The 26385-nt window shown below is 45.8% G+C and overlaps 1 protein-coding gene across 1 annotated transcript in view; it reads left to right on the top strand.

Moving 5' to 3' along the window:
- The first annotated feature begins 2903 nt into the window (after window positions 1-2903).
- LOC146790120 (deoxyribonuclease-1-like) overlaps window positions 2904-26385 on the top strand; it is a 78470-nt gene continuing 54988 nt past the window's right edge. The window contains exons 1-2 of the mRNA XM_085628477.1: window positions 2904-3037; window positions 11978-12128. Coding sequence (XP_085484603.1) covers window positions 11988-12128 — 141 coding nt within the window. The 5' untranslated portion in view covers window positions 2904-3037; window positions 11978-11987. The remainder of the gene's footprint in view (window positions 3038-11977; window positions 12129-26385) is intronic.

The raw sequence follows: 26385 nt of genomic DNA, 5'->3' as shown, positions 1-26385 counted from the left end.
TACATCACTCTACTCTACACCACTTTACTCTGTGCCACTGCACTCTAGGCCATTCTAATCTGCTCCACTGCACTGTAAGCCAGTGCACTTTATGCCAGCCCACTCTTCTTTACACCATTCCACTGAATGTCACTACACTTCATGCCACTATACCCCACACCCTCTGCCCCACTTCACTCTACTCTGCACCTCTGCACTTTACTCCATTCTATTCCACTCCACTGCACTCTATTATGCACCACTGTGACTTCACTCCATGGCACTCTGCTTTACTCTGCACCACTCCTCTCTACACCACGGTACTCTATGCCACTGCACTCTACACCACACCACTCTACTCTGCACCACTCTGCTCTTCGCCACTCTAGTTCACACCACTCTGCTCTACTCTGCACCATTCTACTCTATGCCACTGCACTCTAGCCCATTGTGCTCTACTCTGAATCACTCTATGCCATCGTACTCTAATCTACACAATCATACTCTACACCACTGCACTCTATGCCACTCTGCTCTTCTCTGCACCACTCTACAGCACTGCACTCCACTCCACTTTACAACACTACACTTCACTCCATGCTACTGCACTCCCTGCCACTCTGCTCGTCTCTGCACCACTCTATGCCTCTGTATTTTACTCTACATCAGTATACTCTACACCACTGCACTATACGTCACTCTAATCTACTCTGCATCACTCTACTCTATGCCACTGCACTCTGCACCACTCTACTCTGCGTCACTGCACTCTATGCTACTGAACTCTACACTGCACCAGTCTACTCTGTGCTACTTCACTCAAGGTCACTCTACTCAGCACCATTATACTGTTCACAACTGCACTCTACACAACCGCACCCTATGCCACAGCACTCTACACCACTGCACTCTACTCTACTGCACTCTCCGCCACACTATTCTGAACCACTCTATTCCATGCCACTGTACTCTATGCTACTGTACTCTACACCATTGCACTCTACACCACTCTAATCTGCACCACTTAAACTCCATGCCACTTGAACCTGTGCCACTGCACTCTACTCCGCACCACTCTACTCTGCACCACTGCACTCTACACCAATGCACTCTATTCCGCTTCACTCTATGCCACTCCATGCAGTGCCACTCTATGCCCCTCTACTCTATGCCCCTCTACTCTACTCTCCTCTACTCTGTAACCCTCTACTCTCCACCCCAAGCCACTCTATGCCAATCCATATCACTCTTTGCCATGCCGTTCTATTTCACTCAATTGCAATCTACCCCTCTCCACTCCTTGGTACTCTACTCTGCTCAACTCTACTCTAAGCCAATCCACTCTGTGCCCCTCTACTCTACTCTCCTCTACTCTATGACCCTCTACTCTCTGCCACTCCAAGCCACTCTACTCCACTCTACGCCAATCCACATCACTCTATGCCATGCCATTCAATTTCACGCCACTGTAGTCTACCCCTCTCCACTCCTTGCCACTCTACTCTGCTCAACACTACTCTATGCCAATCCACACTATGCCACTTCACTCTACACCACTCTAGGCCACTCTACTCCATGCAGTCCACTCTACTCTACTCTACTCTATGCAATCCTACTCTACACTATGCCATTGCACTCTACACCACTCCACTGAATGCCACTCCACGCTAGTGTACTCAATGCCACTCCACTTCTTTTCTCTACTCTACTTTACTCCACACTACTATACAACATGGGAAAAAGACATTGACAAAGCCAAAAGCTCTTGCATAGGCGAATACTCTGGCTTTGCCAATGCTTGTTACTGTTGATTTCTCTGATATTATATTACCACAAACATTGCCTACAGCAAACACAAATGAATGCAGTCTCCCCTACCTTGCAAAATCCCTTCATAGCAAGTTGTCTTTACAAGACCAAAACTGGCCAGATTTGCAAATGTGGGCCACTTTTTTTGCCATCTGGTTCGCTATGGGGGGGCAGTTTTATATTGGTGCCCAGGCCTATTTTGTATGCCAGTCCGACCTTGGTTTTTAGCAAACCACATGTATTCAGGTATGACATGGCCTGTTGTTTGTGGAGACGGAAAACATACTTGATTGTAGTGAGGGAGGCAGTATAAAGTTTCTTATAGTATGAGAAAATAAGTGAGTGAGAGAGGGTGGAAATGAACACTTTCTGGGAAGGGTTCTTTCCGCCTGCAAAAAAGACTAAGATAAGGAGAGCTTGTAGAGATAAGCTCAGGTTATTTAGTCAGGTAAGTTAAATATTATAGAACGAAAGAGAAGGTTTCCAGGAAGGTTGCACTGGACCAAGGGTTGGGCAGGTAGGAAGAAAATAGTTTTATGTCAGAATATAGTACAGAAAAACACTTCCTGATATAAATATTGTGTCCTACAATATCGTTTACAAAATATTATCCCAATGGGTGTAAATTTGCTACTATTAACTCTAGTGGGTTGATACTTTTGTAAACAATATTTGGCATTTAATATTCAAGTTAGATTTTATTCTTCCAACGCTATTTTGGTGCTACACCTTGTAAATAAATCCAGTACTAAAAAGTAGTTAAAATACAATAACTTATTCTCATTGGCTATTAAGGCGTGCGATGGTGCGAAGAATGGATAGCTTGACCACCAACTCAAATGTAGGTTGAACCACAATCATAAGTAGAAAGTTAAAATACAAAGATATAAAAGACAGGTGGATTTAAATAACTGTCAAATATTGTTTTCAGGGTTATTGTAAAACCTGGCCCTGCTTCAGTAAGGTAAGCCTTTTACAACAGGCTGCCTGCCTTGGAGTTTTTCACCCTAGCTCCTAAGGAGTCCTCTGGAGAGAGGAGCAGTTGCCGCGTCCTCAATCTGGGGCTTTTTGGAGGGGGCGGATGACACTGTTACGGCTTATGCCAGATGTGTGATGGACAAAGGGCACTTATGCCAGATGTGTGATGGACAAAGGGCTGGTGCACTCTTCACCAGCAGCCTAAGCGAGAAGAAGCATTTACCACCGCTGCTGACGGGTGATACCACCCGCCTCCTCCACCATTTAAGGGGTAAGAGAGATCCAATTCGGGCTGGCACAAAGAAAAAGGTGAAAGAGCAGATGGGGGGTGTTAAATGCACATTTTCAGTTTATTACAAGGATAAACTGTTATGCTTTTGTGTTTTATTATATGTGTTTATATAGCGTTGGTTGTCTCAAAGAGGGAGGGACTAGGCAGAAAAATGTCAGATAAAGCAAGCTAATAAAGATAAGGCCACTGAGTTAGGGACGTGGAATATTATTGAACAAACAAGAATGTTGCAGTAAAGGCAGCACCGCGCTGAAGGATTGGCAGGCAGGTTTCAAAGCAACACCAGCATTAGAAAGACGTTTCAATACAACAACTCACTCAGGTTGAAGAGGGGTACGTGCCGTGACCAGATAGATCCAACTCCTACTCAGAAGCATGGTAGCCAACGGTTGTCCTCTTAGCAAGGCATGAGATTCAAGGACCGTCTCCTCGCGGAAGTGTGGGGCATTTACTCGCTGGACTTCTGGTTTTAAGAACTTTTGCATAGGGTCTTTGGGCCAACTCTTCATTTGCCATGGGGTAGTGGCGTAGAAAGGAAGCCATGGGCCCTACTGCAAGAAAAATAGTCCCCCTGACCTCTGGTATGGTACTAAAATACAGCAATGCTTGGTTTTCAGTGAGTCCAAAGGCCGTTCCCTCGCTGAGGGCTGGTTGAGGGGGGTCATGTCTCTGGTAACCATTGTGTCACTGACACACTAGTTTATGTATCCGTTTATTCAGCGAGGCAGACATAGCTGCCTTTAAACTGCCTAAGGTCTCTTATTACCTCCTCACAAAGGTCTGGAGCCCCAAGAGCATCCTTTCACTGAGACAGGGCGTGAGGTACCCCTCTCTTCACTGGCGGATTAGGTCCTACACTTGTGTCCTCACTGAGGTGTGAGGGCTTAACGATACCGAGGTGTGTGGTCCTAGTGCCTCTGCCTCCATGAGACAAGGTTGGTTCTTCATTGAGGGATGGTCCTCAAAGGGTCTTTCCTTAAGATGTGGCTTGATAATGCTATATCTTGACTGACACAGGAGTGTTAAATCTTATCCCCAATGAAGTATAGGGTTTAAAGGCTATCTTCCCGCTACAATATAGGGTCCTCGCCAGGTTATGGGGTCCAAACGCTCTTTCCTCTCTGAGGCACGGGGAGGGAGGGCATATGCTGACCATGACATGTGGTGTGAAGGCCAACCCTCGCTAAGGTGGGGTGCAAAGCCAGCCCCTAACTCATATGTTGGATCCAATGACTGTCATATCGCTGAGTCATGGCATTCAAGGGGCATCTCACTAAGGTGTTGGTTTTAAGGGCTATCTCCTGACTGATATGTGGGCCTGCATGATTATGACTTTGCAGAAGTGCTTAGCTTTGAGTGTACCACTATGGTCAATGGTCCCAAAGGCTCTAAACGCCTCGTGCATGAATTCTGTGGGCCCCGTTCCATGCTGTCTGCTTTATGGATGTGCTCTGTACACTCTCCCTTAAAGAAGGAGTGGATCTGAAAGCACTAACCCCCTGAGCTACCTTACTGGTTTTGATCCCTCGGACCTGCATGTTACACACACAGCTCTGAAGTAGTTGAATTAACTATAAACAATTTCACTTGGATTGTAATCTCTCTCCACCTGCAGGTCACACATAGATCTCGGGATATGTGAAATGCTTTTTACAACTAGATCACAGTGGCAGGTGCACTAATACACTGAGCTGCCCCCAACCCCCCTCAAACTAAGAAGTGCGACAGGACACTCAGTCCCAATCACTTGCATTGTAATTTGCGTGCCGAAGGACAGGCTTGAATTGCAATCTTGCTAAATAGTTGGGCTTCACTCTAGGGTGACCAGACGTCCCAGACTCCCCAGGACAGTCCCAACAATTATCATGTAAAACATGTCCTAGTTTTCGGAGAGTGACCTGAACACCCGGGCGGGAAACCTTTCCTCAAGTGTTTCAGAACCCATTAATTAACTGGAGAATTAAGAACCCAAAAATGAATTGAACACAGATGATACATCAAAATTGCATTTCATTCATGTTATTTACTATGTTATCTATGTTAATGAGTACGGTCAGTTACGCCAGTCATTGCTCCACGGTCGATTACAACTTTCCGTTCTGTTTTCATGTTTGTGGACTGTCCCTGTATTTGGTTTTCAAGATCTGATCACCCTACCTCGCTCACCAGGGCCTCGAAGTAGAGGCTGTCCATCAGAAGCCAGGTTCAGGCAGGCGAGGAGAGGAGAGGAGATGCTGGCTGCTAAGTGCAGCACGTGACCTGGGGAGGGTTCAGGCCTCTGACGGCCTATGAAGCCTCCCGGATTCTCCTACTCTTCCTTTCTGAGGCTCTCACTGCGCCAGGCGGACTTTCAGATGCTGCGCCACTGACACGTCTCTGTATAGCTAACAGAATGGTGCGCAGAAAACTTCTGAGGTGGCACTTGCCCAGGCCGGACTGGCCATAGCGGGCACCGGGTATTTCCCTGGTGGGCCGTCAGGGTTGGGGCCGGTTTTGGGCCCTGGGGGGCCGTTTTTGTTACAGGCCTGTTGTTGCGCATTGCTGCAATATCTCCCCTGTAACAAAATCGGCCGAAACCGGCCCTGGCAAACAGCTTGGGGGTGGGGGGGGACGAGCACTTTACCAGGACCGGTTTTGGTTCCCAGTCCAGCGCTGCTTGACGTGCCACACAGACATCTCCTCTGGGGTGTAGCTGCCATTGGTGCAGCAGGTGCAGTGGCACCAGACCCAGACCCCTGAGGTCCGCAGGGCACACAGGCACTCATTTTTTGGGACCAGCACTTATTTTTCCTCTTCAGACATTTACTGAGAACAAGGAAGGGAAAAACACACGAAGAGGAAAGAAACAGGAAGAGCAACAGGGAAGAAATGTCACAAAGGGAGAAAACAGGAACCTGCAAGAGCGAGATAAAGAGGCAGGAAGTATCTGGTAGAGGGTTAAAGAAGCACAGAATATGCAGCTTTCATAATCGGAGTGTGGACATTTAATAAGAGCTGGGCTTCTGAGCTGAGCTATGGGCACCGGCACTCATTGTTTTACAAGTTAAACACGACGCAAGGGCGCTCATACTGCTATTAATTGCCCTTTACTTGTGTGTGTGTGTAAAGGAGCTCATACTGCTATTAATTGCCCTTTACTTGTGTGTGTGTGTGTGTGTAAAGGAGCTCATACTGCTATTAATTGCCCTTTACTTGTGTGTGTGTGTGTGTGTGTGTGTGTAAGGGCGCTCATACTGCTATTAATTACCATTTACTTGTGTGTGTGTGTGTGTGTGTAAGGGCGCTCATACTGCTATTAATTACCATTTACTTGTGTGTGTGTGTGTGTGTGTGTGTGTGTGTGTAAGGGAGCTTATACTGCTATTGCTTGTGGTTCACCTGTGCTGTATTTGATAGAAGTGTGTACTGCTGTTGATCATGATATAAGTCTTCTGTGTATTTGTTTTTATGTGGGTGTATCTGTAGGGAAGCGTGCCCTGCTGTTTGTGTGTGTATGTCTGTGCCTATAGTGAGGCTTATACTATTGCTGCCTATTTTGTAACTGATGCATGTGTGTGTGTGTGTGTATGTGTGTGTGTATATGTGTGTTTGTATGTCAGTGTGTGTGTGTAGCTGGTACTGGTGTTGTTCTTTCTGTGCAGGCCTTATGTCTGCTCTGTGTTTGCCTGTAGTTTGCCAATTCTACATGCTGCATCTGCTCTGTGAGCAAAGGAATTGCAGACTCTCCAGGTACATGTGCAAAGAGTGTTATCACTGTGCAGCCCAGGATAGTGGTGAAAACATGAAACTAGACTTTTCCCATATACCAACAAAATTCATAGATGCAAGGTGTCCCGTTGTTATGTGTGATACCTTCAGTTAACTGTATTTTTTTTTTACCTAACTGCACTTTACTGCTGTGTTTTTTTTAGCAAGTAGTTACAATGTCAACAACACATTTTCAATCCCAGAATGCAATGTGGTGTCTGTTAAAAGGTCAGGACTGATGTAAAGTTAATCATTTGCCTTGGGGACACTTGTCAGCTATCAATGTCCACACAACACCAGCATTACCTTAATGTAGTCAGGCAAATAGTGCAGAAAAGCAGTGGTGAGCGTGCTTATAACATTATGTTTCAGGTACCTCAGAAAGCAGAGCTATAAATGTATTTGGATTAATTAAAAAATGTAAATGTTTTGCAAGGTACTATGCTGTTGGCAGAGTTGACCACACCTACAATATCATAATGTTCAGTTAGCATTAGGTGAATGATGCCCAACTGTGTCTGGGAATGTGTTTATTAAAACAGAAGAATATAGCACTGTTACTTTTTTAAATCTAGCAATAGTCCTGTAAACCAGACAGAGTCCTGACAGACTGAGAGTGAGAGGTAATGATATGTGAGAGAAGGGAATGAGATGTGAGTATGAGAGTTCAATACAAGGACTTTCTATGCTTAAAATAGTCTAACATAAGTCAAATGGACACACTGTCAATGGGAAGACCATACATACCCTGCATTACTTCTCCTTTAAATTAAATATGTGCTGTATAACAATCACTGAAAAATATATATGTTTTGTAAACACGAGAAATTGATTGTTGTCTATTTCGGGTGCTCAGCAGCTGAATAGACACTGAGAGAACACCATTAAAACCAACTTGGCAGGCAATAACTTAAAATGAAGGTTATCATTATCCACCCGTGGTTGGAACACTTGTAATACCAAATTTACAACCCACTAAGTAGAGTTTCTGAGTTTAGGAGGATTCGCATATCTAATCCCCTTCATCAATCTGCAAACCAAAAGATGTTCTCCCACCAGTTCGCCATCACTTTTCTGGTATCCTTTTGACATTGTTGAGCTGTACCCATTAACAGTCCTATGGGATTTCTGCCCAGTTGCCGAAGAGGCTAAGATATGTTAAAATGTCTGTGACATCTGATGAAACGGGATCCAAACCCCTTTCCATACATCAGCCATTCCAAATTTTCTGAGCTGAGTTATATGCCCTAATTGTGCCCTACCCTCAAGAGGCTCTGATATACCCTGAAGCAGACTACAAAAGTCCTGGCATACCTTTCAAGCAATCAGAGAGATTTGATGCTACCATTGTAAGGCTGCCCTCCAAAGCAAGCATGTGATTATGGCCTGAGGGTCCCTCAGCAATTGTGGGAAGATGGCAGATGACTTGGGCAATCTGCCATGAGCTCCAGGAAGGAAGGATACCAAGCATGTGCTGTCCACAGTGGTTCTATCAATACCACATTCACTGACGACTGCAGTTGCATTTGTGCCATGTATTTGGGTTGCATGATGAAAGGTAGAAAAGCATAGTGATATCTAGGCTTGGGCGGAGTTTGTGGAGTCTGTGAAACTCTGTAAAGTGACACAAAACTCTGACACGGCAAGCGGTGGAGTGCATTTGGTAATGCCATTCTCGTTGATTTTCAGCGCCGGGTGTTTGTACCATGCTGTAAAATCAGTGCGATCGGCACCATGTGCAGCGCAAAAGAGCCCTGCTTCTTTTCTTGCCACTCAAGAAGATTTTCCATCCAAGTAGCAGCTTTCTCAACGCGAATGGAAGGTTTCTCAACTCAAGCTGTCTCGACCACCCGCAATGAGAAATCTGACCACCCACGGTGAGAAATCTCACTGAGAGGTTGACTTTCCTCGCTTGCGCTCTCCAACTTGACATTGGTGAGATCGAGCAAGGGCAAAACTTTGCAGTGGAGTTTTTTGGAACTCTGCGTGCTCCGCAGAATGTGGAAAATGCCACAAACTCTGCAAACGGAGCAGAGTTCACTGCCCAGGCTTAGTGATTTCCATTGGACCAATCCTGAAGAAAAGCAGCCATCTCTAAACCTTCTGGATCTGGTATCCAGCTGAAATATCTTTCTAACTGAGCTGTTAGTAGGTATGCAAACAGATATGTCGAATGGATCCCTAACCATGATCAGTGCCTTGAAAACCTGCCCATCCAGATGCTACTTACCTGCATAGTAGAAGTTCCTTGAGTACCAGTCCGCCACACAATTGCATGGTCCAAGAAGATATTCTGCCTTCAGAGATTTCCCTTGACGGGGACAAAACTCCCACAATGCCCTGGCCAATTCTGCTAAGGGTCTCAACCTTGTTCCCTCCAATCTGCTTATGTACCTGACTCCTGTCAGACTGTCCATGTGTGGAAGGTTTGAACATCTGACTTTCAGTGCTTAATTTGTGCTGGTGCTCAGCACCAGCACTTAATTGCCAGCACCGCGGCTTATGACTGTCTGCCACATGGTAGTGGTGTCTGTCAATTTAAGTACGAGCACAACAACTTCTGTTTATTATTTCAATTTACATTTCCATTTATTAGTATTTGCCTGCAAAGCCATTTTTATAGCTTTGGGGGCCTGTAATAGTATGAATTGTCACACTTTTAAGAGTGTGATGATTGGTAGTGTGTTGGTGCTGTCATTGGCAGTGCTACCGGAGGCAACGGATGGTGCAAGCTCTAGTGTCCTCCTATCGAGAGCCCCGGCACTACGTTTTTCAAAAATTAAGCACTGCTGACTTTGTCTTTTATCAGGCTCTGAAGTGCAAAGGAGTCTGCAAGAACATCTGAACAATTGAAGTACACTGACAATTGCCTCCTGGGCCATCATTCTCTCCAGACCTGGTGCCCCAACCACAGAAAGATGCATCTGGTTCTAACAGTGGACCTGGGAAAGTTATAAAGACAGTCCTTCTGTTTCATACCTCTACATCGCACAAGCACCAGCTCATTTCCTTCTTTGCCTTTATGTCTCCTGTCACTTGGAGTTCCATTTCTGGACTTTAAAACTCATTTACAAAAGGTAGACTTCAGGTGTTGCAACAACCCCGCATCAAACATGAAGTTACGTTCTTCATCAAAAGTACTGTCTGCTCTTTAGTAGCTGCTTTTTATTTTTTATGATAAGTGGTGTATCATTATCAGAATAATATGCCTTATTATTCTTCATTAATCTTTTACCTCAAGAAGGCGCTGACAAGGTATATATGGATGTTGCCACTGCGCGATGTATATAATTAGCCACATCTTTGAAAGAGGAGGAGACCACCGTCTGTATTGTTTTGGCTACAGAATTTTATAGAAAATCACATACATTTTTCTTGAATACTTCTTCCTATTCTGATTCTCTGCTAGTACTGCCATCATTATCCTCATTCATAATGAAATGGGGGAATGAACCCACACCATCTATAGTTATAATGATAAGCAGTATTTCTTTCCATAAACACAAAATACTGTTAAGGTTTCTTTGCAATCAATACAATGTATGATTTTAACTCTCACTTTTACTATATTTAAAAAAAATATTATTTCTGATCAATTTTATCCATCACATCGCCATTTATATACCAGGGCCCTCATTATGATGTTGATCGGACTGCAACGATGGCCTGTCGGTTGTGGTCCGACTGACATCTAGTGCTGCGGTCCGACCTCCGCATTAAGATACGTGGCAGTCAGAGGCAGCATGCGGAGTGACCGAACGACGATTATGACGGACTCAAAGAGCCCGTCCGACCATCGGTCAGAAAGTAATCCCCTACAATGAGGCAGTGTCTGCTCAGGCACCGCAGGGATTGCTGTCCAACCACTGTCGGAAACAGACTTTGAGGGCCCCTAGCAGGGCACCTGTCCCACCGTGGCCTCTGTTATGAGGCCTGGGGGGCACCTGTGGGGCCCTCCTAAACATCCACATACCACGTGCCAGGCACCACATTGTTCCTGGCACACGGTGCATGGATGTTTGCAAACATACATTTTTCCAATGCGGGTTGTGCTGTGGCCCTTTTCCGACAGCAGCAAAAGATGCAATGGGAAAATGGATGTCTCCGACCGCCCTTTGGGCGGTCGCATCCTAAATAGTCGGATGAGATCACTGACTACTAGTCAACTGGTTTTCATTCCGACATGATGCCGTTGACCGGCATTGTAATCAGGGTCCAGGTGTTAAACCCTTAACTTTCAAGTGAGTCTAAGATCATACCCATTTGGCTTCAACGGACTACTTTCTATTCCAACAGAAGGTGAAACACAAACTTTGCTGGCACAAAAGCAGGTTTCACAAAATAACTGTTTACCGTTTGAAACTGACCGGGCTTGAGAGCAGACACACCTACTTTCCCAGTAATAAAACAAACAAACTCTTGAATCCTTGAAGAAAGACACAGGAGAATCAATGTGTCAAACGATAACACGCCCAGCAGCAAAGGATTAAAACAAAGTAAATTACTCCATATTTAGCTACACGCAAACAGCAATTATTCAAGGCAGATCAACGCCACTTCACAACACTCCTACCAAGCTATAGCTGCAAACAGGCTGCCAGCACATTGCAACTATAATAACCAAACAAACTAGTCACCCAAAATTCCATAGAAAATAGTACACGGATGGACCATGTACTCAACTCAAGCAGCAAGGAAAAAAGAGGACATTGTCATTCACTCAGATTTTTATCAAGCGCGACAATTAACCTGTGAGGGGGGGTGGGGGTCTGCAGTTCAGTCGAAGAGCCAGGTCTGTCCTTCCTGAATTGCGGCAGCGATGGTGATTGCCTGAGGTGCAGAGGCAGGGAGTTCCAGGTCTTCTCAGCAAGGTATGAGAAGCATGGCTGGATGCACTGCCTCATTATAGACTGTTTATGCCCATTCTCGGTGTTGTTACTTCCTACCCAGAGAAGCAGCATTATGGGTAATAAAGTGCACTTAAAGGTGCTAGTCGACTGACAGTAGGAAAGGGACTGCATAATATGAGCCTCTTTGCCACTTTGCGCAGGGAAGCCACTAACAAAAAGTACAACTTTCCACCGCTGTAAGTTCGATTTTCTGGAGTTGCAAAGTCACCTTAAAGTGCATTTTTTACTAGCTTTTTCTCATTGTTTCCTTTTACCCCCACAGGCCCAGCATCATGTCTCTGGCTATTCTGTATCTTCTGTCCGTGGTCTCTCTACTCAACGTGGGCTCCGCTTTCAAAATTGGAGCTTTTAACATCCAAATATTCGGAGACACAAAGATGAATAAAGACAGCTGCAGCGACGTCATAGTGCAAGTAAGTACAACCTCGAGTATTCCTACCACGAGGCAACTTGTAGCCTACTTCAAAACCGCAAGTGAAAACATTCATGGAATTCCACTATTGCACTAACAATATGGGGGCATATTATCAAGACATTCGATGTGAAGGACATCTAACATGGACTTTAATTGGAATTCCATAGAGCATATTATCAAGCCCATTATCGCCGTTTTAGCGGCAGTTTTCTGCCGCTACAGCGGCGATAATTTTATCGCCTGGCTTGATAATATGCCCCATAATTTTTGAATATATGTCGTTACCACGCATTCCGTTGCAACGCATGCCTTTACCACACATGCGTTACAACGGAATTATTTTTCTACGCATATCCTTTACCTCGATTATTCCTTTACCTCACATTTTTGGGGGGGAAGGAGGGGACCCCCCCCCAAGCCCCCTTTCTTCTTTTTTTTGCCTTTTTCTCACGTCTTCGCTGACACTAAAAAAGGACTGAATCGGATGAGGAAGAAGACGTTCCGTGAAGACGTTGCTTGCGTGGTAAAGACGGTCGTGGAAGCAATACGCGTTGTAAAGACGTTTACACAGTAAGTGTACTGTTGTAAACGTAACACGTAGAAAAGCCTTCGTGGTAAAGACTGTTTCCCATAATTTTTGACAGTCATACACCACTTTTTACATCTCTAATAGTCGTTAATAACAGATATCACGGGTACTCAATTTTATGACCTTAGAAAGCTGAAACGCGAAGTCAGCTTTGCAGGATTCACACTCGGGACGTTCAGATGACAAAATTAAACCGGAGTAAGCAGCACTCAGGGCGAAAGCATTCTTTCAGAAAACAATCTATTGCAGAGGACAGCCATTAGGACTAGAAAGGCTTTAACTATATGTACACTTACAAGCTGTACTTTCTTCCACAATCTTTGTAAAAGTTCTCCCTCTGTTCTCTCATTTAAGCTTTCTCTAAAAATGTTTGGTATTACTTTAAAACAGGCCAACTTTTGATCTGTCCCTGCCATAGAGAATATTTTTTGTGGCCTGTTTTTCTCCTTTGTTCTTTGTATAGCTTTGTTATACTATTTGGAACAGCAGTCCTAAAGAAAATATAATAAAAAAATGCCCATTTTATTGAATGATGCATAGTAGTGAGCCTAGTATAGAAAGAATATTGGAATTAAAGAGATAGTACAATTTGGTGAAGTGAAAGCTGGGATTCCAAAAGAGATCTCCTGGTAGCAGTGTTGTCAATTGTGCCCCTAGGCCCCAACGACTTTTCATCTAGAAACAAAGATTTAATGCTACTAATGTAAGATGGATTCTACCTAGAATGGAACATGAACCTAGTTGTGTTCATTGACAAAGAGAGGGCTCTTTCTCATTAATCTAACTGAAAATTACAAGGTGAAATTCACATCCTATAGAACTATCATTTCTTTACATTATTCTTTATCACTATACATTGGGGGAATGTTTTTAAAGTTTTAGTACTTATATAACAGGATCGCACAGTCACTTGTGTGCATGGTGATAGATATCACACTTTTTAATTCAACATACATTTAGTTCATTACTATGTCACTGCATATATGTCTGCATTCTTCGGAGGACATTTGTGTATTTTGGTGTTAGAGCAGGGCGTAGCCTGCCAGGGCCATGGGCCCTTGTACAAGCAATGAAACGAGCACCCCCAATCGGTATTAAAATACTGCTATAAATGAGATGCAGTGAGCACATGGACCCCACTTCCTCAATCTACTCATATTTCCTTCACGCCTCCCTATCTCCGCCCCATCCTACTCTCCTCTCATCTCCTTCATCCATTTAATGCTCTTCTCTCTGTCCCCCTTCCTTGGTCTCTCTCCTTTGCTCCTTTTGTCTCTCTCTCTCATCCTCATCTCCTTCCTGCTTTTTTTCCTTACTTCTGGTTCCTTTCTCCTTGCCCACTTCGGTCATCCTTATCTCTTTTCTCTGCTCCTGGCATCCACTGTGTCTAAAAATATCAGAACAGGTAGTCTTTGAAATAACATTAGTTGGTGCAGGGCGGACAGGGCCCCCCTCCCACCTTTGGACCCCGGTGCATTGCACCGGCTGCATCAAAGGTAAGTACCCCCTGGTGTTAGAGTATATGTCTGGATGCCCAGAAATGTTATTTCACAGCACAAATTACTTCCCAAAGTTGTGTCTTTGCATCTGTCCAAATCTGAACTAAGCCCACACAGAATTTGTATTGTTTTAGTTATGTTTAGATGTTTCTATAGCACCAACATGCCTCAACGCAGTGGTCTATTGAAACTTGAGGCCCCCCCCTGCAAAAGTGCTGGTCCACCACCTAGCAATTTTGCTGAGGGGGACCCCGCGAGCTCAGACCCCCGCGCTGCAGGGGCTGCAGGGCTTACGTTAAGCCACTGCCTCAACGGCTTAGACCACTTTACAGTAAAGGCTTCATTTAGAGTGTGGCAGCCCTGCACCGTGTACACTATAAATAGGACGGATCGCATATCCACATGTTTTGGCGGTTGTCCCCCATCCATGAAAATCGAAATCAGGGTCCATATTACCAGTGTACAACACAAAATAATAGTGCATATACATTAGGGAGCATTACATATACATTTAGATTTACAAATGTACAATACAAAGTAATAGGCCTATCATCGTTGGGGTGGTCTTCCCCCAAATGTTTTGACGGCTTACCTTCACTTTTTGCTAAACCTTTTTCTTGACCGTAGGACTCTGAGAACTTCACCACTGCTGACCAGTACTAACGTGCATGTGCTTCTCGCATAAGCAGGAGAACATTGGTGCATAAACAATTGGCATATTTAATTTACTTTCAAGTCCCTTGTAAAGTGGTATACCATATACCTAGGACCTGTAAATCAAATGCTACTAGCGGCCTGCAGCACTAATTGTGCGACCCACACAAGTAGCCGTATAAACATGTCTAAGCTTGTCACTGCAGAGCGTGGGTGTGCAATTTTACTGTCACTTCGACTTGACATTTAAAACCCTTTGCCAACCGTTAAACTTCCTTTTATTACACATATGTCTCCCCTAAGGTAGGCCCTAGGTAGCCCACAGGGCAGGGTGCTGCGTAAGTAAAAGGCAGTACATGTACTTTTTAGTTTTGCATGTACAAGTAGTGCATTCTACAACTAAACTCTCATAAGTTAATATTGGGAATTCCTTAATACACTCTTAAGCTATAATTCCTGATTAGAAAGGAGTAGCTGTGTCTTGTTTTATATCTTTGGAATAGTAATGATAAACCTTCTTTACTGGTAAAGATGGATTTAGCATTACTATTTTAGAAATGCCACTTTTAGAAAGTGGACACTTCTCTGCTCTTACAGCTCTGTGTGTCTGCAGCCTGTCTCCAATATACGCCTGGGGTGGGTGACAGCTACACTTTGTTCAATCCCTCTACACAGCCACAAACACAGGAAGATTAGGTGTGAGTGTGACTGTGTACTCATCTGCATTCTGATGGTTCTTCCTGGGCAGGAAGGGAGGGAGGAGCTGACACCTTGACCTGAATAGGTAGTGCCCTGTCCCCACACAAAGGGTGTATTACCCCCTACAGATAGTCTGGTTACAAGGCTGGGAAGAAAGGGCTTCTATGCACTTCAAAGACCCTTCTTTGAAGTCACCCCCATTTCAAAATCACAACTTGGTATAAGTACCGGGTCTCTGACCCCAACAAATCAGACACTTCTGGACCAGGAAAGAACCTCTGTCAGAAGAACAGTTCTGCTGCTACAAGGACTGTCACCCTGCTGGACTGCTGATCTGGAATACCTGATTTTCTGCTGTGCTGCCCTGCTGCCTGTTGCTCTCTGACCCTGCCGAGGGAGAGCTGAACTCTGCCCTGCAGCCAAAGTGATCTCCAAGAGCTTGTTGGCTTGCCTCCTTTTTGCATGAGACTCAGGGCTATCAAAGTCTCTACACATGCTCGTGTGCCTGGTTCACTGTGAGCGGACCCAGATACTTGCACAAGAGAAATCAACGCATCTCCAGTCTGTGTGTAGAAGAACTGGTGCATCGACCCTGTTGCGGGACTAAAATTGGCGCATCACTCTAAGAACCTAAGCATTGCCTTGAGAGCCTGACGCATCAGAACCGCGCATCGCTGAAACAGCAGTTTTGAGAGATCAACACATCTCTTCAACTGTATGGAGAAACCCGGAGCATCGCTTTCAAAACCAACGAATCCCAGCTTGGCGCTTTGTCTTCGGAACCGATGCATCACAACCACTGCGGAATCAATACCGACGCACCGCTCGACTGCACCCCGCGTCTCGCTGTTGCGACCAGGATCAAGGTACTTTGTCCCACTGGCTTGCATGGCTCTTGATCCCAGCCAGTGTTCGATTGTGGTCAGCTTGAACTGTTGATTTTGCAACTGTCCAGCACGACCAGATAACCCCCATTGGCGCCCATTGCTCCTAAGCACTAGAATCACTTGCATTCTTTAGAAATGTATACCACAACTTCTACTTATTAGATTTTTGTGGTTTTGGGCTTGATTTATTTATAAAATCATTGTCTATTTTATTCTAAAGCAGTGTGGATACTTTTTGCGGTGTTTTTATTGTTTGTGTGTGTGTGTGTTGCACAAATACTTTACACATTGCCTCTTTAGATGAGCCTGATGGTTCTGTGCCAAGCTACCAGAGGGTGATTACAGGTTATATTTTTGTGTGTATCCAGCTTACCTTGACTAGGATTGTGGTTCATGCTTGGACAGGGTGCATACCTCTGCCAACCAGAAACCCACTTTCTAACACAAAGCAACAGGCTAGACACCTAAAATGGAAAAGCATGCAAGTGAGGTATAGGAGCAGATCCTTTTAGAAGTCAGTGGTAAAAGATGTAAGTTACACCATGGTGTGATCATAAGCAGACAGAGCTAGATGCAATACTAATAGGTGCAAAGTTATCAAGTGTATGAAGTGATTGACCGAAAAAAGAGTGTGAGTCGAGGGGGAAATTTAGAATTGGGGTGCCCTGAGGTCATGCCAGTGTTTGGACAGAATATTGTTTCCAATATGTTGTGTGGACAAAAATATTGTGTCAAGAATATCGAGGACAAAATAATTATGAAAGTAAGCTTCTATGGGTAAGCAAATAGTTCAATCCTTAACTCCACATTCATGTACCTTGACGATATATATATATATATCTTCAAGGTATATAGATGCAGAGTTAAGAATAGTAAATCTATACTTACCTATTTGCACTCACCTAATATTATTGACACAATATTTTGTCCATACGATATTTTTAGCATGGACAAACAGGAGGGCCACTGAAATTATGTGATTAAGAAGGATACAATTATGAAGGATAGATTGACAAAATTATGTGGCTAATGTACAACATTCTGTGCCAGAATTATTTACCATGTTATAGTTCAAATCTGTTTGAATGTTTTCAATAAGGCAGTACAGCAGCATGCAAGACGCTTTGAAATAGGTAAATCCACCTTATTGGTACTCCACAATAAATAGATACAAAAACAATCCAGCCACTCCCATCCCTCCCACCTCCTTCCTCCCCATGTGCTCACTCTGAGATTATATTCCCAAAGTGAACAAGTGTATCCCCTCCCTCGTGCTCCTCTAGTCCACTCTCTCCGTCCTCGTCTCGGTGTCCAGTGTCCTTAAGCACAGCAGGTGGCGGTACAGAGGGCAAGTCAATTAGTTAAATTAAGCAGAGAGAAGCTATATATAAGGTTGCCACAACTCTCTGTAAGAGTCCAGCTGATGAGACAGCACAAGAGTCAGACACTCCATATCAAGAATACGCCATAGCCTATGGAGCCATGCAGTATGTGTCATATGTTTCTCTGTGTTCCAATGGGAGAGAATGGTTTGGAGGGCTGCTTCCAGTTCCAGACCAATATGGCACCCCCTGCGTGATTTAAGTGGGAACGGCAGTGAATTGGGTAGTCCGAAAACAAGATACACTGGGAAACAGGGCAACTGTGTATCACAATATCCATCAATACCAGTTAAAAGTGCATCCCAATATTGTGTGAGTTTGGGTCAGAACCAGAGGAGGTAAAGCAAGGTCCTGGGAGCCCCACAGCCTCTCCAGCAACAGGCACTATGATTATGGTTGCCCTTGGGAAGTCGAACCGGAGTTAGTTACCAGCATGTAGCGAGTTTAGTGGCAGTTTCTATGCTTGCGGTGTCGCATGCAGTATGCCAAGCCCTGTAGCCAATCTCCACCCATTCTTTATGGGACGGCATTCATCCCGGCTCAAGTTCCCATCTCTTTTGCCCCAGGGTTTTAGCTGCAGGGCAGGCTTGCAGCAGCAAGGCATATAGTTCAGTGATGAGATGTCGGTCACTGTCTTTGAACAACAGCCATTTTTCTAAGAGTGTGAATGGATGGTGCACCTCTTTCCGAATATCTGGGTGGGTAACCCAATGACAAACCTGCAAGTAGAGCAGCCTCTCTGATTCTGGTAGCCCAAAATCAGTTTTAAGCTTCTCGAAGGGATGGGACCTGTAGCAGCAAACAGATGCCCAATGAGGGGGCAGCCTGCTTCCTGACAAGTTACAAAAGCGGCAGGATGTAGACCTGGGTTAATCCCCTGTTGCCCCAGAGGAAATGTAAATGAGGTCAGTGCTTTCCTAGTGGCCACATGGTCCCACACCTCTAGAGTAGCTCTGGTAATGTGGGATGAATATAGTCCCCAGGCTCTCTGTTGTCGCCATAAGAAGGGGATCTTCCAGAAATGTTTGTCCACTATTGCTCTGTCAATAGAGCACCAGTGCTTTTCGGACTCCTTACGAGTCCATTCCACCAGGAAGCAAAGCTGTGTCACCCGGTAATCTAGTAAGAGATTTGGGACCCCCAAACCCCCCTCGCGAACCAGACATGAGATCTGATCACGACTCAACCGGGGGTTTTCACTAGCCCATGCAAAGTGTTTGAATTCCCGTTGCATAGCTTGGAGCACAACCCCGCAAGGGTTCTAGGAGAAGCGCCTGGAACAAAAATAAAACCTGTGGGAGAAGAGTCATCTTCAGTGCTGCTACACTTCTGAGCCATGAAAGTCAACAGTGCTTTCATTGAGCAAGATCTGCCCTTATTTGCTGAAGCAAGGCTAGGTTATTGATGCTCACAGTCTCCCTCACCGTTGGAGCAATCTGCAGCACGGCCGGACTGGGTACCTAAAGCAGCCCTATCAATTTGGCAGACTGGGCGGGGAGGGATGCAAAAGGGTGCACTGTTGCTTTTGTTACTGAGGGCTGATATTGCAGTGCCACTGCAAAACCAGCCCCCAGTAACAAAACAAGCCCCAGTTGCTGAAAAATGGCCCCCACTCTTCCAGCATCCTGAGAAAATGCCTGATGCCCACTACGGCCAGTCCGGCCCTGATCCGCATGCCAAGATATGGCACCAAAGAGGGCACCCACTGAAATGGGTATTGGGCTACCAACTGTACATTTACGAGAAGGGTAAACGAAAGGTTAAGCGCCTGTGACTCCTGAAGATTGACACAAAAGCCCGCAACTTTCCCAAATCTCTCCGAGGAAGGCTGCGAGGGCCCGCAGCGGTTCTTCAAGCATGACTGTAACAACATCAGCAGAGATGCTGGTGATGTGTTCCTCCCCCCAAAGCACACCTCAGTGATGCATTGTTTATCCCGCACACACTGTGCCATCAGCTCCATATAGAGCAAACAGTAGGGGGGGGGCAGCAGGCAAACCTGACGCATCCCTCTATTGATCGGAAAGGGGGCTGAAGCCTGGCCATGAACCCAAACAGTTGTCTGCAGTACCCCATAGTAACTGTGAACCCAGGTGCAAAACCTTCTGCCAAAGTGGTGAGCTGTTGCCTCCATATGGGGCCAATGCACACAGTCAAATGCTTTCTCAGCATCGATCGTAAGGAGCATAATTTACCTCTGAGAACACTTAGATTTGTCTACATGGTGAAAAATCTGCTTGGTGTTATCTCCACACTGGCGATAGGGGATGAGTCCACTAGGCCAGGAATCCATCAGAGCCTGGTGATTTTAGAAGGTTCTGTTTAGCTATGGCCATCACTACTTCATCCATGCCGATGGTCTGATCTACAGCGTCAGACTGCCGGGTGGTCAATCTGGGTGTGCGTGCACCCTGGAGGTACTGATCTTGTGTTGTCTAAAGCTCTGCATAGTATTCCTGAAAGGCAGCAGCTTAGATCCATTCCCTGTGATTTCAGTCCGATACTGATAGAGGATGGTATCTACTTTCTCAGCCTGATGCTTGGCCATAAGCCTGTTGGTGAAAAGCCGGCTACATTTATCCCCCTTACATAGAAGCATTGCCCCAGACGAAGCAACGCGTATTTGGTGCTGTCTAAATCTAGTCTGGCTAGCTGTGCCTGAGCAGACTTCAACTGTCACCAGAGCAGGGGGCTGCAGTTATTTTATGGATAAGCTCTTGTTCTTTCACTTCCCCCTCTAAGGCATCCAGTTTCTCCTGACAGACTTTGATTTCAGCCGCAGAGATAGCAATTAGTTCCTCCCTGATTACTGCCTTTAACGTCTCCCATAGCATAGGTATGGAGGTGCCAGTGGTATCGTTGATGGCTAAATAGTCCACTATCCCTTGCGTGATGCGGCGGACTGCAGTGGTGTAGCTAGGGCTTTTGACATCCGGGGTGATTACTTTACTTTGCCATCTAGTGCTGGAGCCCACGAGTGGGGGGGGGGGGGTGGTGTCAGGGGGAATTTATGCGACGAGGGAGAATAAAGAAACAACAAAACTTACCTTGGGCTCGCGGCTGTTTTCTACTTCTTCCATGAGGTTCAGAAGGAAACATGCCTCTGGCAGAGATTTCATCAGATAAGGTTTCCCAACCCATCCAAAGGTGGCCCCAGTTGTAGGAGACCCCCTAGTTCTGAAGAAGTGTTGCAACTGGTCAGAAGTCCCTGCATCTCTGAAGAATCAGAACAGAAAGATCCTGGTACAGCGCCAGATTATGTCCTCTAACCTGCATGGGATGCACACCTCAAGTCTTTCATAAGATAGTCTCTTACAGTTAAAAGTCATTGGCACAGGCAAGAATATCAGGCGGACGGCCGGCCTCGGAAGGCCAACTCTATGAACTCTGTACAGCTGCACCTATGTTTCCGCTGCTGCGTCCTGTATCTGGAGGAAGAGGGCCCTCATATAGGCCCTGATATCCATGCATTCCACTTTATCTGGTGCCCCACAGATTCGTATATTGTTCTTGCGGGATTGGTCTTGAGGTCCTTTGCATGGGCTTGCATACTAATCTGTTTTTAACTGCACCACTTCTTGTTGGAGGTGCTCAATCTCTTCGTCCCAGCTAGATTCATGATGCTCGTGGGAGCATTGTTGTTGTTTCTGGGGCAGAGAACACATGAAGGACTGCGGGGTCCAGCAGCCCACTCCACCACAGCTGCAGCCTCTTCCCTCACGACCCCGCCCCCTGCCTGGACACCTCATACGGCTCGCGACCCCCGCTTCGCGGGTGCCGCTCGTGGGAGCATTGTCATTATTTCTGGGGCAGAGAACACGTGAAGCACTACGAGGACCAGCAGCCCACTCCACCACAGCTGCAGCCTCTTCCCTCATGACCCCGCCCCCTGCCTGGACACCTCATACGGCTCGCGGGAGCCGCTCATGGGAGCATTGTTGTTGTTTCTGGGGCAGAGAACACGTGAGGGACTGCGAGGACCAGCAGCCCACTCCACCACAGCTGCAGCCACTTCCCTCAAGATCCCGCCCCCTGCTTGGAAGCCCGGGCCAAGGGCGGGCCCGTTCTAGCCCGTTACAGACCGTGTGAGACCGGACCGGGCCATCCCTCTTGGGTTGCTCCTAACCGAGGTATCTACACAATTGATTGCTATTCCAGGGACACATTACCGTCGTACACTTAGGATTATGGCGGCCAGGGAGATAAGAAGCAAAGCTCACTCGTCCAGTGCAATGATGGCGGGCACTTTGGACTGTTTTCTGATCAGAGCTAATTCTCTGATATCAAACGAGATCACTATTCTGGAACGTCGCCTCTCGTAGGGTATTGATAATGTTAAAAGATCTTCCCTCGGCCACATAGCTAATGCAAGAACACCTGATAGGTGTACTACACCACCTAACCCCGTATCTAACAGCGACCACTTGGTAGTAACTACCTTGCCCGATTCCGGCCGTTGCCCTGGATCGAATACAGATTCTATATTGGCTACTATTGATTCCAGTATTGTGCCCCCCCCCCTACTGCTAATGTGACGCCTGCCAGTGGGTGTGGGGCTAGTACCCTTCAGTTACGAGGCAATAGGGAGAGGGCTGTTCCAAAAAGAAAGCGAGGTCCACAGACAGGGGGTGGTAAGAAGGCAAGGTTATCTAACTCTGCAAACCAAACTAATTCCAAAGGCCGGGCAAAAGTTAAGGTGATCCCTCCCGTAGCTAGTGAACCTATTAACCTTCCAGTTCAGAGTCCCTCTGTATCACAGCCTTCCACTACAATCATTAGTGATAATATCCAGGCAAGGGCTGACCCTCAAATTCCAGGCTTTGGAAGTATCCTGAAATCTTTGTTGGACCCTCTGATTGCCAGACTTGATCAAATTGATCTTAGGTTGGCAAATATAGTAAGGGCCATTGGGCCTAGGACAGACCACCCACAAACTGTGGAAACTATCGAAAGGAGGAGGGATGTTAATGTAAGAGGTGTATATCTAGCCAATTCCCCTTTTTCAACAACTTTTCCAGTTTTGGTAAATCCCCCTTCTCAAGCACAGGTCATCTCAAAAAGGAACACTTACTCCTCTCTTTCCTCCTGTCCTGGGATAATGGTGAAAAAGTCTATTGTAAATATTGAGCAAAAAAATTTGGAGGGCAATAGACTGAGGAAGGAACTGATAGTAAATCTACCCCCGGAAGCTGCTCCCCTGGTATTGGTCCTAGTAGGAGTCCACGAATCCACCAGTACAGGAGTAGAATCATTTGCTTCACTAAAAAATAAAGTAGCAAGCTGGCTAAACAAACACAGACCCCTTCCTCCACAGATTTTTTGTGAAATCCTGATGGTCAGAAGGGTCTCATGTCTGGGATCAACTAAGAAAAATATCAGCGGCAACTGTATTGTGGTCAACTTTAGGGACCCAGGGTCAGTTTTCCACATTCTTAGTAGCCCGTTTTACGGTGAGGAGTCCATAATCCGGACCCTTCCACTGTCTTTCTTTTATCCACCCCATGTTAGATGTTCTGACATGGGAATGGAAGAGGGCTGGACAAGGTTGGGACGTGGAAGCTATTCCAGAGGGAACAGGAATAACCCACATTATTTTAATAGGTCACCTCAATATCTGGATCACAATCGGTTTAGCTGCCTGGATGAGGTGGACTGACTACGCGGTAACTCCAATTTGGGGAGCTATCTGAGGGCGAGTGCTATCAGTACTAACGATTCTTCCCTGCATGATTGATTGGTTACATGTATGAACAGGGGTCGACCTGCGGGAATAGATAGTGCTCAGAGTGCCCAGCCAGGGGCTTCTCTGGCCACTATCATCCCCGACGGCCAGTGCGGGGTCTTAGTGGAAGGTCGTATGGTGGAGATTAAAACGATTACAGAGGGAAATGCTGTATCAATACTGGAACCTATACCTATCCCCGCCCCACTGACAATTTTGTCGTGGAATTTAGCAGGAATAGGAAATAAAATAATGTGTCCCGATTGGGGCTCGTTCATAGATAGGAATGATATATGCCTCTTCCAGGAAACTTGGGCTAGGGAGGAATACCATCGGAGTAGCTTTGTTTCATTCTCAGTCCCGGCAAGGTGGGGGGGGGAAGGGTAGACTGTCTGGGGGCTTAATAATCTGGGTGCGCTCCCACTTGGGTTGTCGAGCCAGGGTTTTGAATACGACATCAGAGGATCTCCAGTGTGTGATTCTAGAATGGCCGAATGACTCCATGCTTGCTTTGGTCAATGTGTATTCAATACCTGTGAATATTACATCGGAGTCTGGAACCATCGAAGAGCTCTCTATATTTTTAAATACGATTCCTCAGGGCACTGCCTTTCTGCTAGGGGGTGATTTTAACTGTCATTTTGAGCCGCTTTTGGGTTTGACGGATAGTGGTTTTGTGGAGGAGGACGAGTATTGGAAAATTCCCCCAGTAGTGGGCCCTTCACCCAAGTCATGGGCGCCTTTGGCTGTCCAAATTATGGCCTTAACTTTAAAGCATTCAATTAGGGCATGCAATGGCCGCTTAAAATCAGATATCCCCTCTAAGTGCACTTTCAACAAGCCCGGGCAAGAGTCACGCTTGGATTATATATTTGTTGAAAGTTGCGCATGGGATAAGGTAATTGATTTTAGAATAGAAATTAGGGAAGACAGCGACCACAATCCGTTGATCCTAGAATTTCTATCCCCGGGCAACCCCGAAGGCTTATGTAACCCAAATGATGATCTGGATGTTAGGTGTCACTTATCCAGTAACAGGCGTATGGTCAGGTGGGAAAAAATAGTCACTCAACCAGCGTCACTGGCAGAACTTTATGAGCACGTAATCCCGGTTTTGGAGGCAATCGGTTCCTTAACGCTGCAGCACCCAACTCCCGAAATATATCAAAAATTTGGGAATTTTAATCTGGAATTAACTGTTATTTTAGCTGATGTTCTTAATCCCATAGCGCCCAAAGAGAGAAGTAGAGGCAACAGACCTACTTGGTACAATACTGTCTGCAGGAAGTCAAAAACAGAACTTCTCAAGGCCGTGAAGCTTAACAATAATGAGGCGCTAATAAGACAAAAATGATTAGAATATAAGCAGCTAATATACCATGCCAAGATGGAGTGGGACAATGATAATTGAGCCAATTTAACTATTGCACTAAATTCAAAAGACTCCCGGAAGTTTTGGCAAATTGTTAACACGGGGTCGTCTGATCCTCTACCGGCGATTGTACCTAATATTGCTGCTAATGTCTGGGAAGATCACTTCTCCTCCCTCTATGGAGGTGACCATTCTACCAATAATATGGAGCAGGGGCTAGTATTGTTTAATTCCACTACTGATCTACATGAGGACGAGTTTAGGGTAGAAGAGGTCCTTGCTATACTATCTAGACTTCCAGCTGGCAAAGCGCCTTGGCTGGATAAACTCCCTGGTGACCTCTTCAAACACGAACCTAAGATTTGGGCCCTTTATCTAACGGCTCTATTTAATGCAGTCCAGAGGGGTATGGCGGTACCTAGTACTTGGCTGGGGGCTGAGATAGTCCCAATCTTCAAGAAGGGCTCACCTCTCCTCCCAGTCAATTATAGGCCTATCAGCCCAGCCTTATTGATGTACCTCAAAAAAATTTAGCAAGGCTGATCTTAGATCGCCTTAGGGACTGGATAGAAGAGTCTTCCATTCTAAGTCCTTACCAGGCTGGGTTTAGGAAGAACGTGTCTACTACGGACCAGATTTTCCGCCTGACCCTGCTATTTTGGAAAATTGTTAAAACTGAGGGTGGCTCGTTATATACTGTCTTTGTGGACCTCCGTGCGGCGTTTGACCTGGTCCCCAGGGTCAAACTATGGTCTGTCCTTTCAGAACTGGACATTCCTGTTCTCCTATTGAACATGATAATTCGACTGCATAGGGGAAATTTCGCACAGGTCAGGTGTGGGAAAAATGGTGCTTTAACATCTAGATTTCCCGTTGACAGGGGAGTCAGACAAGGGTGTGTTTTGGCTCCCACCCTGTTCTGCCTCTATGTCAACGGAGTATTTACACATCTGAATGAGGTCATAAATAGTGATGCCCCCAAGCTCGCTGGATGTCGGGTCCCTGCGATTATGTTCGCAGATGATACCCTACTACTTTCGAAGTCCCCGATGGGCATTCAGCGAGTGTTGGATGGTTTTGAGATATTTTGCCTCGAGCGGGGCTTAGAAATAAATACTCTCAAAACAAAATATATGATCTTTAATCCACCAGTAACGACACTCCCTAACCCGAGCATAGGGAGAGTTAGCCTAGAAAGGGTCCAGACCTTTGAGTATTTGGGGCTCACCTTAAATGAAACAATGACATGGGTCCCACACCAAATCAAAGCCCAACTTAAACTAGCCCAAGCAGCGGGGGGGATTATAAGACTCCTAAATAAATCATGTGCCAAACCAATTGGCCCACCCCTTGAAATATACAAACTACAGGCAAGGGGGGGAGTAATCTATGGTGGTGAACTCTGGGGCTCCTATTGCCGTCCACAGATCACAGTCACAGAAAATAAATTC

This window comes from Triturus cristatus, chromosome 10 (assembly GCF_964204655.1).
Source record: "Triturus cristatus chromosome 10, aTriCri1.1, whole genome shotgun sequence".
Lineage (NCBI taxonomy): Eukaryota > Metazoa > Chordata > Amphibia > Caudata > Salamandridae > Triturus > Triturus cristatus.
Note: the sequence above shows the minus strand (reverse complement) of the source record. Positions and strands in the feature narration are given on the sequence as shown.